The following is an 18,995-nucleotide window of genomic DNA, read 5'->3' on the forward strand; positions in this document are numbered from 1 at the left end:
AGGAGCTGTGTTTACTGAGTACAGCAGTCTCTGTGGCAGACATCTGCTAACTAAGGTGGGTGTCCTTCAATCTGCAGGCTGAAATAACTCACAGTTCTGTTAGTCTCCACTAGAACATGCCCTCTCTTTACCACTGCCTCCCAGTAAAAGGAACTCACTGAATGGAAAATGGCCAGATTATCGTAGCAAATTCTAATTTTCAGTACAGGTATGCTACTCAACAAATGATTACACATTTTAAGAACATTTCCTTGAGTAAATACCACTAAGTATCACCTATCTGCAGAGATTTAAGCTAATAACCAGCTAAGTACTTATAAACTAAAATGAAGCAAGGCAGAAATATACAACAAAGACAATTATTTAAGACCTTTATTAACAGGTGCTTGCAGTTTGTTGACTTTTTTTTGAAAAAATCAAGCTGTAAACTTTTATTACAAATTAAAAATGAGGTTCTTAAAAATCTCAACTTGACCAGATATGAAACAATTTAAAAACCTTTAAAGGTGTATTGAGAAAAAACAGGCTTTTTTTTTTTTTTTAAAAAACACGTTTGTCATTACCAAAAAGAGACGTCTTTAGGTAAAAATAATAAAAACCCCATGCTGCATAGATAATGCAGATAGTTCTAGTTATCTGGTCAACAGGCAAAAAGCAAGCACTTAAGGTCTTCAGCTCCAATCTTTTGTTCATTTCTTATTGCTGGAATTTCATATTCATTTCTTCTTGTTGGATGACTAAACTGTAAGAGAGAGAAAAAAAGTTTTCTAATTACCTTCTATAGTTCACTGCAATCTTTTAGTATATCAAATTAGCTAGGCAGGGAACACATCTCATACTGGTTTACCTTTACACAGCAGTTCATAACAGGAGTGGGCATTGCTATATAATAAGAATGGCTACTCATAGGTTCTGAATGACCTTTTGACACTCAAAATAGGGGGAAAAAGTCTCACTGGCTGAAAATGATAATTCTAGAGTCAAACAGAGACAAATACATGTCTCCTAGAATCAAGTAAAAAGGGAATCCTCTTAATTTTAGAATTGATGATGTAATGCCAAAGCCACCACGTTCCTCAAACAGACCATCCTGGTCATCATCACCTACGTTTTTAATTTGAGTAGCTATCCCACTTATTTTTGAAAATGAAGAATCTCACAATGTAATTACTTGTAGTTAGCAAGACTTTCCTCAGCTTACCGGTGTTTGTGTGTGCACTCAGTCATGTCCGACTCTTAACGACCCCCATGGACTACAGCCCACCAAGCTCCTCTGTCCACAGAATTTTCCAGGTAAGAATACTGGAGTGGGTTGCCATTTCCTTCTCCAGCTTACTTTAAAATCATCCAAGAAAATTGACAAAAAAGCCCCAATACAAAAGATACAATGCAAAGCTAGGCCAAAGTATGGTTCTGATACACAGTCCATTAACAAAATGACATACAAGTCATCTTAAGATTAGTTTGGGTAGAAGACACCGTACGTTTAAGTGGCTTACCTTACCTGATGAACTGGGTTTTCCTCTCTTTCATTAATGGACATCACTCATGACTGCCCAGAGGGCCATCGAGGCTTACTTACCCGGATGATGGTAGAGATGGTAAGCCGGCATTTACTCAGCCCCGCCCTGCTCAGCCTCGGGAGCGGACGAATTCTCAGCTGGTGGATCGGCTGCTTTTGTCTCTTTGCCATCTTGTGGTTTAGGGTTTTCTGGGCGTCTGCGTCGGTAATTGAAGTTGCGGCGGTACCGACGTTGAGGTGGCTGCTGACCTTGGGTCTCATCTCCTTGGTTTTCCTTATCTTCTTCATTGCCGTCCTCTCTGGGCTGTCTTTGGCGAGGAGGGCCCCTGGAATGAACATTGTGGAAACTTGCAATGATAAAACCTTTCTTTAATCAAGTCACCAGGTCAACACATCTGCTCTTTCTTTTTATCAAGTGGTATGCAGGCAATTTATCAAAACTGAAAGAGTAAACTTGGTTTTTACTTTACAAATTGAGTATGACGACTTGGTAAAAGGATTTGGAAGTGTAAACTAAGATGACCATTTAAAACTGATTTTAACAGTCTCATATTACCCACTATATCCATATATATACCCAATATATTCACAGATAGTTAAGTGAAGGTTGGGGAGCCTGGAGTGCTGCAGTCCATGAGGCCACAAAGACTTGGACGTGACTTAAGTGATTGAACAACAACACACTCGTATTATTCAAAATACCCATAGTATAACCTATTCCAAAGTTAGCCATGAAAGGACTAAAGCTGTACAATACCATCAATACCCTGATGCTATTTAAAAACATGGGTATTAAAGTAACCAGGTTTGGAAACAAGTGCTAACCTTTATAGATGAACATCTGTGTGTTTGTTTTTTTTTTTTAAAAAAAGCAGAAATCAAAACCAGAGAAAAGGTATTATCTTCATATAAATCAAAGTACACAGCAACCATTAGTTTGGGAAAGGCAAATCAAAACCACTTCATACACACCAGGAGAGCTGAAAACAATCACACTGGGGAGGGGGTGGAAAAACCCCTCAATGCATTGCTGGCTGGTCTGACTACAAAATGGTGCAGCAGCTTTGCAGAACAGCTTGGAGACTAAGTGACCTAGCAGTTCCACTTCTAGATCTACATCCAAAACAACAGCCACCATGCATTATTTTAACATTCACAACAAGATGTGAAAATAACCCAAATGCCCATCAACCAAGGTAACGAAAAACAAACTGTAATATCCATACAACGGAACCTGATTTGGTCATAAAAATAAATCAAGTACTAATGATAAAGGCATGAATGACAAACACACGAGGTGAAAGCCAGACACAAACTAGGCAAATACAGATACAAGGAAAGCAGTAGCCAAGGGCTGGTGTGAATATAGTAAAAACCACCGAGTCACACACTTTAAACACCAAGATTATCAGCATGCCTTTACACCTGTGTAGGTCATTCCAGCTCTAACTATTTAAGATTCCATTTTTCACCTCTAACCCCTCCAGTCTTCCACCTACCCCTCCCAACTTCCCCCGCCCCCCACAGCCCCCCACCACCTCTTCTCCTGAAACGGTTTTCCCACATTTTTGGGAACTCCTGACCAGTCTTTGGCTAAACTGCCCTGGCCCTCCCCTGTAGCCTTTTGAATTCTAAAATCCCACCTTTCAAATCTTAATGTCATGTTCCATTTTACTACCCTTTTCCTACTGTAATTATCACAACAGTTCCATATAACATGGGCTTTTAGATTCTTTCAGTTCAGTTGCTCAGTCGTGTCCAACTCTTTGCGACCCCATGAATCGCAGCACGCCAGGCCTCCCTGTCCATCACCATCTCCCGGAGTTCACTCAGACTCACGTCCATCGAGTCGGTGATGCCATCCAGCCATCTCATCCTCTGTTGTCCCCTTCTCCTCCTGCCCCCAGTCCCTCCCAGCATCAGGGTCTTTTCCAATGAGTCAGCTCTTCGCATGAGGTGGCTGCTTTACCTCCCATGCAATTCCTGTTTGCTACTTAGCCTCTCTGTTTCAAGCACTCCACTCTCTAGTCATCCTTTACTTATTTTCCTGGTGTATTCCAGGAGTCTTGTTCTCCCACTCTTATTTCCACTAGTACCTATAATCCAACAATCCTATCAATCATTATGTCCCTTAACAATTCCTTAATCCTCTTCTCTTTCTCTCCAAGTATAAGGTCTACCACTAATGATTATCATCAAACCCAAACCCAGTATCTTTGAGCAGACAAATGCTGAACAAATCTAACTCTGCTTAATCTGAGGCTGCTGCTCAAAATGGCTGGAAAAACATAAGCCTGTTTGGTGGACCCACTTTAAATTTGTGATCACTGTTCCTTGATTTCCCCTATTTCTGTTCTACAGATAATTTCACATATTTGTCCCAAACCTCTCACCCCTTTCCTTTTGACTTCACCAACACACTGGTGCCCATAAACTCTGGCTTTTTCACATGCAACATCCACGGTTCCCAGCAAAAGACATCCCATCACATGGACCAAACCCAATCCTAACTGAAGATAGCTGCAGCAGATAATTCTGACAAGTATACTTTTTTTTAAATTGCATTTTTCAGCCTACAAATAAGCTCTTATTTCTCAAACAAAAAAAATCCTTTCTTAATGATTCCTTTCCCTTTACTGCCACCTCATCTGTCTTCCTTTCAGCAAAACTCCTGCTATACTGATCTCAGATTTCTCACAATTTGCTCTTGGATCTGCATCGATCATTTCACCCCCTGGATTATAAGTAGCATGTGTCATTTACTATTCAAACAAAAAATTCCTGACTAAATAGTTTGGAAAGCCCTGCATTCATCGATAGATTATAATAAATATATTCAAATGAGACCACTAAATAAAACTGAAGCACTCAACAAAAACTCATGTGCTGTTTTTAAACACACCAACGAAAATAGGTAGAAAATTGGAAAAGTTCTACAACATAACAAAAAGTAGACCAAGGATACTGCCCTTGGGATTTAAAGGGACAGAGCATGAAAGCTTATTTTAGACCATTTATCACTATCACAGATAAACATTTATCACTATTTAAGAGCTGATATTGTGATTGCAGTATTTCAACAAGGTATCTGTATCTAGGTTTAGAATAGTATGCTACCTGTTAGTTTTGGGGATCACATCTGGAGACTCAATATTCTAAGACCTTTTACTCCATATATGCATTAAACCTGTCTGGCCTGTGAAGCTCTACCCTAAATCCTCTAATAATTAAACACCTTCTGTTAGAAGGTATGCTTACCTTTACTTTTCTCCCTCCCAATGGATCAGGTCTTAAAGTTATAATACAATGCAGTTTAAACTACCATTCTCTTACCTGTTAAAGGACAGAAATGGGAAATTCCATACCCTCATTAGAGTAAAACAAAAACAAAACCAACTGCAAAAAGTAGACCACATCTATAAAGCTGTTTTTAACCAGTGCCAGCAAAGATGCAAAGAATACATTCTCAAAGATACCTGACTTCAGGTTCACCTCTTAGGCATCTGATGAAAGAAAACGTGAAGTGTTAACAGACAAATGACTGAAAAAGCCTGCAGAAGCAGCATGCTGTTGCTGAGTTGTAGTACATGCCTGAGTCAATTCTAAACGCAAACCGTACCTGCGGAATCGTGGTCTGTAGCCCCGATACAGGTTCTGTCTCACTGGTCTACCTTGTTCTCCTGCACCTTGGTTGTCAGCACCCTGAAAAGGCAATGGAAACCAAGCCAAATTTTACTCAATTTACATTAGTGCAAACCCCCAACCAGACAAAAGTCTGGATACAGCAGCAGTTAGAAGTAAATAAAACCCCGTTTACCTCCATCACCTCTCCCTGCACAGGCGGGTTGGAGTACTGTGGTCGACGCCCATAGGGTCTCCGCATGTAGTAAGGTGGGAACCGCCGCCTGCGGTAGGGCCGGCGCTGTTGGGCCTGGCCTTCGGGAGCGCTCTCCGATCCCTCATTCTTTTCCCCACTCTCACTATTCTGGTAATTCTGCTGGTAATTGCGTGGAGGACCCCTGCGACGTGGATAGCGCCTATAATGGTTACGGTCTGCTGCGTATTTACTGCCTTGCACTGGAACTCCACCAGGGCCTGTAACATTTGCTGCCTCCGCACCCTACAAAAGCCATCATATAGTGATAGTGACAATGGAATTAAGGACACGCAACAAAACGCACACAAAAAATACAAAAGGGTCTCTGTGGCCAGGGGTGCATAGAAATGATTTAACACTAGCTCCTCACTGTTCTGAAGAGGTAGCCCTCTATCTGCAGCCAGCACATTAGGGTTGGTGCACCTGTGTTCAAGTGGTCACCTGACCCATCCATCCACCTTAGAGCCACCATCCTAATGGATGAGATCTCCAAAATATTTCCATACTGAAGTCAAACCTTTACACAAAAAGCATCCTCACCTTTTCTCCTTCAACAACATCAAACTCCACAGTCTCTCCATCTCCTACACTGCGAAGGTACTTCCTGGGGTTATTCTTCTTTATGGCAGTCTAGTAATATCACATTCCAAAAATAGATTAACAGGGGAGAATAATGTGCTTTTCATTTAAAATGTACCAGAGTCAATATTATTTTAACTTGGATATACATGTAAAATTAGCTTTAAATAAGACCAAACCATCAATAAATTTAGGAAAACAAGGACCAGTGCTACCCCCAACCTCAACCAAAATACTCCAATCTTACAAGGCCCCAGCATTTTATCACTATTTTCCAAACTAAAGTCATTTAACACGCAAGACAAACACAACTATAAACATATTTTAAAATGCTTTTTGCAAAAGCATTATATGTAGCTTTGAACAAAATGAGGATATCCACCTATCCCCAAAGACTGCACTTAATAGTAGAAGCTAGCCCCACACAGGGCCAGTTTAGATGACAGGCGAGTTTAGTTTTGCATGCTTCAAAGTTGACCAAACCAACTTTGCCCCTGTGTTACCATATCAAACTCTGTTACAAATGTCAACCAAAATCCCTTCCAACCTGATTGTGGGAATACTTCGATGGATATGCAATTCCCATGAATTAACTATGACACTTTTTAATATTCTGTGGGTTATTACCTCCCCAGAATACATTAAATCTCTCATTGTTACTCATTCTCTAGACTTGTATAACAAAACTAAAGGGGAAGAATAACATCTCACATTTAATACTTCCATGAAGTACTTTCATGCATTACCCACTCAATCACATTATGAAGATGTGAGGCATCATTATTCATTCCTCTTTTAAGGTAATAAAACAGGCTTTAAAAGTCAGGGGACTTGCCCAAGGTCACAAAGTAAGTGGCAGAGTATGGACTTTTCTAAATCCGGGTCTCGGGACTCCAAATCCCATGTTCATTCTACTATATCACAGCGGTATCCATTACGGGATCACCCATGCATTTCCATTCCAGAGGAGGCAGGACAACCAACAAATCTGAAGCCAATTAAGCTAAAGTTGCCCAGAACTGCAGTCTCCTTGTAACACCACCAAGACCTGAGCAGCCAAAGTCCTAAGAAACAACTAAATGTTGAAACCACCTCCAAAATAAAGAGGAAAGCATGTTGGTGACAACTTGTGGGTTGGTACAACTGGGTGACATGTGTTCAGCCAAATAATCGATCTCATCTGTCATCTAAACTGTCACAAAGTTTCCATAACTTTCATGTAACTCTCAATTATCTGCAGTCATAGGGGATAGCAGAAATATGGGTTAATTAAAACCCCAAACTCTTGTTTTGGTCAGTATCAATTCTCTCCTGCACATTCCCAGACCCTTCACTGTTGCCCAAAGGCAGCAAGACTGGCAAGCCTTGCTGTCTGTCTCTTGTACCCAAGTCTGCAAATTCCTTCCAATATGCAGAAGGAAGTAAGAGACAGATTAAGTATTGGTATTTAATTTTATAAAACAAACATTTGTTTTAATACACTATTTTGCCTGAGCAGTCTTGTTATTTGTTTATAGTTTAAATGTTTCCATACTTAATGTTTGACCCTGTGATTACTGAACAGGGTTTTGGATGTACCTAGAAACTGATCTGGACTCCCCCTCAATTGTCATTGAGTGGTCTACAGGTCAATGCAGAGAGCTACACAACACCAACTTAAGGCAGCCTTTCCAAGGAAGTATGCTGCGAGCCAAGCTCACACTTGCCTGAATAAAGGCACGAGTGTGGAGACTGACTTTGTCTTTTGATGTCTACATCACAGTACAGTGGTTAAAAAGTTCTTAAAGAGCGATTTTCAATACAAGTCAGTATTTCAATAGCCTCAGAAGTATGCATTCCTAAACAATTTTCCTACCCATTGCCCACTGCATTCCTATGAAGAAAATTAAGTCCAATGAAGCCTATGATATACTTAAGGCTGAAGTATCAGTGTTCACTTGGCAGCGGCTTAAACAATAAACTTCTTCATGTTTACAGTTTCCCAAATACTTTCCGTAAATAGTGCTTGTGGAGGAGAGCTGGGCATGCAGCACCTATCCTGCCAGTTTTTCCTCTCAAACACTGAGGCTAATCTAAAACCTATTCAGTAAGTAACTACCAACCTTGCCATACCACCCTTTCACTTAACCTTCAGCTAGCAAGGATTTCTAAATTTCCCAAGCTGGTAAAAATTCTCCAAACATAAAAACATATCTTACCCATTCAAAGTACTTTAGAATAAACAGAAGGATCTATGCTACAATGTCCAGTTTTTCAACATTTGTCTCAAATCAATGTATTTTGCAGCTTTGGCCTATTTCCCCCATCACTACTGTCATCTGTCAGAGGTAATTCTAACAGCATTTCAGTGTGTTATGGACAGCAATAGTATGGTTTGAATTTAGATTAATGGAGGTTTTCAGTTTGTCTGAAATTAGGTTTGAAAATTTAAGTGTAAGGAATCAAGCGAATTCAACATTTTAAAAAGCTACAGCTATTAACAAAACAAAATACCAACACGAAAGGCCTATTTTAATTAAGTGAACTGCCAACACAATGTTTTAATGTACACATTTAAGCTGTACTATCCCTCTTCCTGTGGGAACTAAACTGTTTGGTAAGTGGACTTAATAATCCTTTTTTACAAGGAACAATAGTTCAGAAGACATACACCCTTTTCTTCTCACAAGTGTTGAGCCAGAAGTGTAAATAGCCACAGGAGCACTCACCTGGTGTACAAATACATCTTCCTTGGTGTCATTCCTACAAGACAGAACCAAGTAGAACAAGTTAGAAAATTGAACACTACAATGCATGTTGCCAAAGATTAAGAATACGCTTGATCCTTTGTGCCTTCCCCTCCCCTTTTTAGAGACTTCCCTGGCTGCCAACCAGCCACTAGGAAGGAAATTAAGAATCGAAACAAAAACACAACCAGTAAATCACAATGGTTTTACTAACAATTGTCTCACCACCTACCTCAGAAGGATTAAAAAAGGAAACAGACACATAAAAAGTGTGAGCTACAAAGCCATTCAGAGGATAGAAGTGACTAGCAACATATATTGTCACTTCTCATTCTACTAAACACTGAAAGTATTCCAGCACAAGCCATTCGTACCTCTAAGAGCATTGTCTCTAACTTAAGTAGAAGAGAGCATGAACATACTCTTATCAATTAACTAGCTTCCTTCCTACTTCATCTTTACCATCCCCAATTCTCAACTTTCACTGAGGGTATAAGGACGACCTCAGAATGTACAATACCAGGAGTGAGCCCTAAATGTAAACTATGGACTTTGAGCAATAAATAATGGTGTCAAATGTAGATTTGTCAATTTAAACAAATGTATCACTTGGTACAGTATAGCAGAGGTGGTCATGGATACAATCTGAAGGTCTGGGGTACATGCGAACTATGTATTTTCTGTTCAACTTTGCCATGAACAGCAAGTGCTGGTAAAAATAAAGTACTGATTAAAATAAAGCGACAGATTACAATGAAGTACAAATATGTACCAATACCGACATCATTCACATGGCAAGCATTGTTTGTGCCAGAAAACCAAGGAAGTGAAGATGAATGCAACTTTTCACTAGCACACAACCCTCTTTTCCTTCATTTTAAGACATCATTTTTACACCAATCTTTGTTGTTTAGTTGTCTCTTTGTGACCCCCACGGACTGTAGCCAACCAGGCTCCACCATCCATGGGATTTCCCGGCCAAGAATACTGGAGTGGGTTGCCATGTCCTTCTCCAGGGGATCTTCCCAATCCAGGGATTGAACCTAGGTCTCCTGCACTGCAGGCAGATTCTTTACCACAGAATTACCTGGGAAACCCACACCAATCTTTAGTCTGTTGTTAAATAGGGGAAAAACTGTGAATGAATGGATGTAATCAGTGAGGGAGCAGTGGTGAATGCTTTGACTTTCTAGAGATTGGGAATTAATGTGATGATACTACTAGTAAAAAGAAACCCTGGAGAAGCAACATTTCTAGACCCTTCCTGACTCACCCCACCCTGCTGTCAGTAGGTCAGAGTTGAGAAAGGACTAAACATTCTAGTGTTTATGCACCAAAGAATCCATATACCATGGGATTATCATTATCCCATTCTGACATTCTCGAAAACAGGATTAATTTAAACTATTCAAACACACACACACACCCCACCCAAGGCAGGGTGAGTGAAAACTGACCTTATAAACTAGCTGAGTATTGTTGTTTAGTCACTAAGTCGTGTCTGACTCTGCAACCCCATGGACTATAGCCTGCCAGGCTCCTCTGTCCATGGGATTTCCCAAGCAAGAGAACTGGAGTGGGTTGTCATTTCCTTCTCCAGGGGATCTTCCCAACCCAGTGATCAAACCAGAGTCTCCTGCACTGGCAGGTGGATTCTTTACCACTGAGTCATCAGGGAAGCCCCACTGAGTATTAGGAACACTTAGGAATTAACAGCCGGTTGGAGTATCCATCTGTCAAATAGGTCCACATACATCACACAATTCCATAGCCACCACTAGTTTTCAGATGCAACATGACTGAATTTCAAGCTCTAAGGTTATTCGAAAGACAGGGGGACATTACTTTCATTAACGTGAGTAAAGAATATAAGACTTGCCAGATAACTAAGGTAAAAGACATTTGGTACTGGACTTCCATGTAAGTAAATTTATTACTTGAGTTTTTTGGGGAAAAAGGAACTTTACAGTTGTAGTATGCATCAAAATTTCCTTAAAAAAAAAAAAAAAAAAAAAAGAGGCAACTTTCAACAGAGGGATTTTTCATTACTATCAATGCTGCTGCCCATGGACCTGGGTAGCTAATATCATTTTTTCTAATGTAGCTGCATAGGTATTTACAGACTGAAAATACACACAATAAAAAGAAAAGCAGCTGTCTATGAATCTTACTTTAGGGTTGTAAAAGGAATTTTTAAAAATTCACCAAATACTTCTCTAGTCAGTCAGTTGATCTAGTTCAACTTGTTATACAGGGGAAAAGCTTAGATACGTTAACAGCTTATACTGTGAGGGTTTAAGTTTCAGATACTTTGCCAAGCATTTTACCATACCAATCCTCACAATGCCAAGGTGGGTGCTTTTACTTATATTACCACCCATTCTACAAATTAGGAAAATGAAGTATGTGGTCATCTGCTTACAGTGGTAGAATCTGACTCTACAGGCTCTGGTCTTTATCAAGTTGAAAACTCAAAAAGGACCGTTTGGAAATCTTTACCTATTTCCAAATTATTTCCAGGTAGACGACAGGATACGGTTTCTCTAATTTTGGGAGAGGACAGTAATGAATAACAAGCCGGGCGGAGTATCCCTGCACGTCCTCACCTGCGACACAGGCACATTCTGTGTAAATGGACCAGGGCTCTGCCACATACTGCCCCCTCACCACCCTCACCACACGGGAAATGCGAGCGCCATTCTCTGCTCACAAGCCACATAAGACCAGTTCTGTTCTGTGTGGGTTTGTTGATTCCCAATTACTGCCACTTTTAACTTTCTTCCAAAGTCTATTCGTCCATATTATTCCACCTTATTAGTTCTTCCTGTGATCTACCGTAGCCACAGGACTGACAACGAAAGAACAGCAAACCCAAACGCCTCATTCAATTCTTTAATAACGTTGGGTATTTACTTGTGCTAGCTAACTGGGCATTGTGCTAAGCACCAAAAATAAAAATAAGACATGGTTTACCCTCAAGAATTTCTATCTAGAAGGCCGCCACCATTCAGTCTAATACAGCAGCTGAATTATCAAACACAGTTGCACATTACAGTATGTTAACAGAAGAAGATATTAAGAAGAGGTGGCAAGAATACAAAGAAGAACTATACAAAAAAGATCTTCACAACCCAGATAGTCATGATGGTGTGATCACTCACCTAGAGCCAGACATCCTGGAATGTGAAGTCAAGTGGGCCTTAGAAACTAGCATCACTACATACAAAGCCTGTGGAGGTGATGGAATTCCAGTTGAGCTGTTTCAAATCCTGAAAGATGATGCAGTGAAAGTGCTGCACTCAACATGCCAGCAAATTTGGAAAACTCAGCAGTGCCCACAGGACTGGAAAAGGTCAGTTTTCATTCCAATCCCAAAGAAAGGCAATGCCAAAGAATGCTCAAACTACCGCACAATTACACTCATCTCACACACTAGCAATGCTCAAAATTCTCCAAGCCAGGCTTCAGCAATATGTGAACCATGAGCTTCCAGATGTTCAAGCTGGTTTTCGAAAAGGCAGAGGAACCAGAGATTGCCAACATCCACTGGATCATGGAAAAAGCAAGAGAGTTCCGGAAAAACATCTATTTCTGCTTTATTGACTATGCCAAAGACTTTGACTGTGTGGATCACAACAAACTGGCAATTTCTGAAAGAGATGGGAATCCCAGACCACCTGGCCCGCCTCTTGAGAAACCTATATGCAGGTCAGGAAGCAACAGTTAGAACTGGACATGGAACAGCAGACTGGTTCCAAATAGGAAAAGGAGTGCATCAAGGCTGTATACTGTCACCCTGCTTATTTAACTTATATGCAGAGTACCTCATGAGAAACACTAGGCTGGAAGAAGCACAAGCTGGAATCAAGATTGCCAAGAGAAATATCAATAACCTCAGATATGCAGATGACACCACCCTTATGGCAGAAAGTGAAGAACTAAAGAGCTTCTTGATGAAAGTAAAAGAGGAAAGTGAAAAAGTTGGCTTAAAGCTGAACATTCAGAAAACGAAGATCATGGCATCTGGTCCCATCACTTCATGGGACATAGATGGGGAAACAGTGTCAGACTTTATTTTTGGGGGCTCCAAAATCACTGCAGACGGTGACTGCAGCCATGAAATTAAAAGACGCTTACTTCTTGGAAGGAAAGTTATGACCAACCTAGATAGCATATTAAAAAGCAGAGACATTACTTTGCCAACTAAGGTCCGTCTAGTCAAGGCTATGGTTTTTCCAGTGGTCATGTATGGATGTGAGAGTTGGACTGTGAAGAAGGCTGAGCGCCAAAGAATTGATGCTTTTGAACTGTGGTGTTGGAGAAGACTCTTGAGAGTCCCTTGGACTGCAAGGAGATCCAACCAGTCCATTCTGAAGGAGATCAGCCCTGGGTTTTCTTTGGAAGGAATGATGCTAAAGCTGAAACTCCAGTACTTTGTCCACCTCATGCGAAGAGTTGACTCATTGGAAAAGACTCTGATGCTGGGAGGGACTGGGGGCAGGAGGAGAAGGGGATGACAGAGGATGAGATGGCTGGATGGCATCACCGACTCGATGGACATGAGTTTGAGTGAACTCCAAGAGCTGGTGATGGACAGGGAGGCCTGGTCTGCTGTGATTCATGGGGTCGCAAAGAGTCGGACATGACTGAGCGACTGAACCGAACTGAAGGCCTATCAATCAACGGAGGAGGAGAGAGTGGCAAGATGAGATATAGAACCCAACAGTTAAAAGCTCCTTACCAAAATCATTGGAGCCAAGGTTGGAATCCTGGCTATCCCCATTATTAACTACATAACCTTGGGTAAGCTGCCTTTATTTGTGAAGTCAAATATCTAAGTTTGTTTCCTAGTGGCCTTAAAAAAAAAAAAAAAGCAAAGACAAGTAAAATGAATTTGATCATTTCAATATTATGGTCAACATTAACTACTGAAGTATTTTACATTCAGTTTCTCAAATGCTCAACAGACCCATGTATCTACTACTGTACTGGACAGCACAGATTTACAGTATTTCAGCAGCGTCATTCCACGCATCACACACGAGTCCTTCCATTCTCCAGCAGTCAAGGAGAATGTGTATTGTATTCTTCTACTCTACTTCTTGGTGTTCACAGAACATTATTCACTACTGAAAAATTTTCTACAATGAACACACAGCTTTCTCACCTATCTAAAAGTACTGATATAATTTTGCTCTTATTCAGCATATAATACAGTAGTGACATCAAGGAAAAAAATCACACAGACAGCAAGAGACTGAAGAAAAGGAGATGCCATTTTAAGTTAAGAGAATGCCAAAGAAAAAGGAAATCCTGCAGGGATCTAAAGAAAATGAAAGGCTCTTCAAAGTCCCTAATGCAGCGCAATGAAGGTAAAAAGCATGTAGCCAACTTCAAATTTTAGGAAATGTTCTTTTCACTAGGTGCCAATCTACAGTATTGCCCGAAAGGAGACATACCATATGTCAATAAATGCTCTTACGCCATTATCTGAAGGCCACCACACCAAGCCATTAATAATTTAATATGCCCAAGAGCGTAAATTAACTTATAATCCTATAGCTATAAAAATAAAAGTTTCAACTCTCAACAACTTAGTGAAATGACTTCTGGCCAACTCACAATCAGTGCCTAACAACCAGCACAGGAATCAATCCTAGAGTGCTCTGCATACAAGCCACTGTCTTAAGAACTACAGTCTGTTTTTGAAAAGACTGCCAATGACACATCAGATTTGGGGGACCACTCAAATGTCTTTTAACGCCTCCAGCCCCCTTGAAGTGAAAGTGAAGTTGTTCAGTCACATAGCACACCATCAAATCTTCAAGTTTTTTCTAGTGCCACAGCATTTACTTATTTATGTTACAGACTACCTATGATCTCTTGGCTCTTCCCATGTCATCAAGCTATGATCAGTTTGACTTTAATAGCCTAAGAGGCTTGCAATCATCTTTCTACAGGTCTACAAACTTTTAAAATTAACAGGCTTTATGGGACTTCCCTGGTGGTCCAGTGGCCGAGACTCCACATTCCCAATGCAAGGGGGCCTGGGTTCAATTCCTGGTCAAGGAACTAGATTTCCACATGAAAACTAAGACCCAGTGCAGCCAAGTAAATATTTAAACAGGCTTTGTAGGGTCACAGACTGCTGTATATTTTCCTCTCTTTTAAACAACATTTAAAAGGCAAAACTGGTTCCTGATTCACAGATCATATAAAAACAGAATGAATTTAAAGATAAAGCCTGATACTCTCTCCTATAATTCCTTAATTGCCTCCCAATATTAGATAGACAATCTGCACACTAAACTAGAACTATATTATGGCAATCCCTAACTACATGAAACAGACAGTGAGAAGAAGCTTTTCAAATCTGGGGAACTAGCAGCATACAGGGGCCCTAGTGACAGGCTAGATATCATTTAAGAACCTTTCATATGGCCAAGAATACCACCTCCACCCCCAATCTGTAACCATATGGAAACAAACAAATTGAAGACTAGGCAGACAGCGTAACAGCAGTTAGGGCAGACAAACTCCAACATGAGAAAATAAATTCAAATCCCAGCTCTGCTACTTACTAACCACACTTCTTGGAGCAAGTTTACTCAACCTCTCTGTGCCATGGAATAGTACTTATACCTGAAATGTTGAGGATTAAATCCATTAGTTGACTTTAAGCATTTACTATAGTTCCTGGCATAAATATTTGATAAACATTAGCTACTCTTACCACCACTGTAATGAAGAATCAGTTATATACACAAGAAATCCCCAATAGGGAGGCCCCCTAAAGGTAGACCAAACCTGAGAGCCAGGATATAGTATTTTTCTAGGGAGGGACAGCTGAGTCTTTTCCTAGTAATAAACACAAATGCATTAACAGAGGCCAGGCAGGAAAGGAAGTCAACAACAGGAGAAAACTAAGCCTGAAAGATGTGGTAAAAGAGAATGCATACCCCAATTACAGGTGGTAACATGTAATTGGCGAGCTGATTTTCATTTACTTGGAACTAAAGGCCCCCAAACTAAAATAGTAGCTCTTTAAAAACTCACAGATTAGGCACATTACCAGTTTGTGATCTCTTCTGTATTTGATTCTCTTTGCTCGAAATTTCTTGGCCACCCCTTACAATTAATTTAGCATTTTAACTACTCTGGATAACAGAAAAATATTTCTTTTCTGGTCACTAAAAGATGCATGTCCAACTGGAAAATAAGTTGTTACTGATCCATATCAATCTTTCTTAAATTTGGTGAGCATGGATTAATCCTCAACACCTGGAAGCAAAAGAGGAAACAGTTTCTAGATTCAAAATCGGAGTAATCAAATCCTGAAAAGACTGATCCCATGCCATCCTTCTAATGCTATCTCAAATAGTCCTGAGTGAAGTTTTTCATTATAAAATGAAAAATAATTCTGGGGGTTAATAAACCCCTCTAGTCACATAATCCAATTATCTTTCATAGTCACAGAACACAAAGGAATAACAATGAATTCCTAGACTACATAGCCTAAGAAAACAAAGCCAAAAAATTTGCTGTGTTAAAATCAACAGTCTTATTTATTTGGCACCTTTCATACAATACAATTCTTAAAAAAACAATTCTAACAAGGCTTTAAAAATCATCACAAGCAATAACAGACTGAAAAAAGTTTATAATGAAAATACATTCCTTTAAAGGGGACTTTTACATTAAAAATGTATTTTTAACAAATTTTAAAAACTTAAGAACCTAAAATAAATAATTCATAGAATCCCAAGGTTAAAATTAGACCTATACCAATCATCCCATACACTGTATCCTCAAAAACAGCACCCATCACACACACACACTCTCTCTCAGGAAAGCCAGGTGCCTACAGCCCTGAACCACTTGCTATACATTTTCCCTTAAGCAAGGTAAACCTCTCCTGGACTTAACTTCTGTTAGGTTTTATAGTGTCTTGTTCAAAAGTCTCTGAATCATTGAGACAACCAGTTTAGAAATGTGAAGCACATTTATTTGAACCAGTTAGTTTGACAAAACACTGTGGTTAAGACAACCCAAACAAAGGATCATTAAAAGCCAACTTACATTTACCTTGCCCTATCTGATGATCAAACGAGTTCATTACAAGTTAGATGGATAAAGGAATGGTATCTCACAGAATAAACTTAGAACCCGAAGAACTGCTTTTATCTTGGATTATCAATTGTTCACCTACAAATATCTAGATCCATTTAACAAATGCAGCAGAACAGAAGGAACATATATGCTACAATCTTTAAAACACACACACAAATTACTTAAAAGGCTGCAAATTACAGATCACTCCTAATAGGCACACCTGTGATAGCCTATCACCACACTGGGTCAAAGGTCAAAAGCAGTGTTTCTCAAACTAAGTCTCACAGGCTATTATCACCTGGAAGTCTCCTTAAAAAATGTACTCCAGACCCAATGAATCTAAGCTGAGAAGAAAAGAACTCAGGAATGTGCACTTTTATCCTTTCAAAGTAAGCACACAAATTCGAAAACCACTGGTTTAAGGGTGAGGCCAGAGTAAAATCAGAGGAAGACTGAAATACTAACAAATTCAGAGATCACCTAAAAAGTGGTCAAACACTGGCATCAAAGCAGTCCCTGCCTTCCTCACTAGTAACCCATTATCAGAAAACTGATGAGAAAATGTGGCCTTGCCTGTCCCAAGGCAGTGTAAGAACAGATGGAAAATTACTAAAGATTTTGGAAGAAACAAAATGTTTCCTCAACTGCAAACGTGGAAAACAGACCGTCAAATGCTTACAATCTCTTGCTTTCTGAGCGCTTGAGTAACTAGTGGGTTTCTGCGCCAAGTGTGTGTCTAGGCTTGAGCTTGCCCACTTGGTTTCCCTCAGTCGAGTCCATTTCAGAAACATTCGGTATTACTTCTTATTCTTGAAGTTCTTTCAAACATCCAGTGTAATAGGGGTGTTAAGAAATGAAGCGCTGCGATGACCGCATCACACCTGTAAGGCCAACAGTGCTGTCAGCACGCACACTGCTCTACACCCTGTAGCTGCACCACCAGCCCGGGCAGCCATCTTGGAAAAGATGCCCGGCTGACAGGGACCACGAAGAGCACTGTGCGCGAACTGCCGTCCCCATCCCACTGCTGCAAACAACTCAAAGGGTTAATCCTTAAGATGCAGTCTGCAGCTCTACCTTCAAATACAACGACGAATGTAATCGTGGACTAAGGTCACTGTAAGCTACAACCAAAGCTTTAACAGGTACGATTTTGGGGGGACAAGGAAGTAGGAGGAATAAGGCAATAAGACCTCAGTCAAAATGACATTCTTGCATTGTCAAATCACGTTACCTCCAAAGGTTAAAAAGTTGTAAATAACCTACATAGTAAACAGCGGCTCACATTTTCAAATACCAGTTTCAGTAACACAGAAAAGAATGACGGATAAAAATGCGAGGGGTCTAAGCCTAACAAAATCACACCAGATCTTAGCTTTTTCTGGTTCGCCCTAACTAATAAGAGATGGCTCACTCACTCCGCCTGCCTTTTAAATCGCTTTGTATCTTTCAAGTTAGCTAGAGATCAACATTTAGCTACAAAACAAAGACAATCTCTACGTCTCCTAATCCTTTTGGTCACCAAGGAAAACAAAACCCCACTAGCCCTACACCAGGGATGGCAACCTACACAAGCGCCAACAACCCCAAGTTCCTAAAGCCTACAGATGGAGGAGAGCAATGCAAGAGGCAGGACAGGGCTTCAGGGCGGTCATCTCACCTGTTGATGAAACCATATCCGTTTCTTACATTGAACCATTTTACTGTTCCCAAAACCTTCGTTGCTGAAGGAGAGAGGAAAAAAAACCCACAATTACTAGACGTCCTTTTTCAAAACCGCCACGCTTCAGCATCCGGTGGCTCACGCATTCCCTGGCAAAGACCCATGGCCACCTGACAGCCTTTTCCCCCAGGGCCTGCCGGCCATCCGCACGGTCCACGTGGGTGAACCCACCGCAACAGAGGCCCCGGGTCAGGCCTGGGGCGCGGGCCCGAGCTGGGTGTGCGCGGGGACCGCGGGCGGCGGCGAGCACGTGAGAGGGGGGAAGCCGCCCGGCCCACTCCGGCCTGCGTAGGCGGCGCGCCGCGCCCTCAGGGTACACGCGGAAGGGAGCGGGTGGGGGACGGAACAACGGCGTGCGGGCCCGGGCGCACGCGGCCGGCGGGCACGGAGGGGAGGGACCCCGCCGCACACGCGGTCGGCGGCGCGCGGCCGCACAGAGGGAGGGGCGCGCGGCCG

The 18,995-nt window shown here is 41.0% G+C and overlaps 1 protein-coding gene across 2 annotated transcripts in view; it reads right to left on the reverse strand.

Annotated features, from left to right (window-relative positions):
* Nucleotides 1-354: 354 nt before the first annotated feature.
* YBX1 (Y-box binding protein 1) overlaps nucleotides 355-18,995 on the reverse strand; it is a 19,569-nt gene continuing 928 nt past the window's right edge. The window contains exons 2-8 of one of the 2 annotated variants that reach the window (XM_040231499.1): nucleotides 18,477-18,540; nucleotides 8,687-8,720; nucleotides 5,940-6,029; nucleotides 5,340-5,642; nucleotides 5,142-5,224; nucleotides 1,583-1,848; nucleotides 355-742 (exon numbers count right to left, since the gene is read on the reverse strand). In XM_040231499.1, the coding sequence (XP_040087433.1) occupies nucleotides 1,614-1,848; nucleotides 5,142-5,224; nucleotides 5,340-5,642; nucleotides 5,940-6,029; nucleotides 8,687-8,720; nucleotides 18,477-18,540 (809 nt within the window). In that variant the 3' untranslated portion in view covers nucleotides 355-742; nucleotides 1,583-1,613. The remainder of the gene's footprint in view (nucleotides 743-1,582; nucleotides 1,849-5,141; nucleotides 5,225-5,339; nucleotides 5,643-5,939; nucleotides 6,030-8,686; nucleotides 8,721-18,476; nucleotides 18,541-18,995) is intronic. The other variant, XM_040231500.1, reaches the window with a different exon arrangement.

The sequence above is a fragment of the Oryx dammah genome, unplaced genomic scaffold (genome assembly GCF_014754425.2).
Source record: "Oryx dammah isolate SB20612 unplaced genomic scaffold, SCBI_Odam_1.1 HiC_scaffold_28, whole genome shotgun sequence".
NCBI lineage: Eukaryota > Metazoa > Chordata > Mammalia > Artiodactyla > Bovidae > Oryx > Oryx dammah.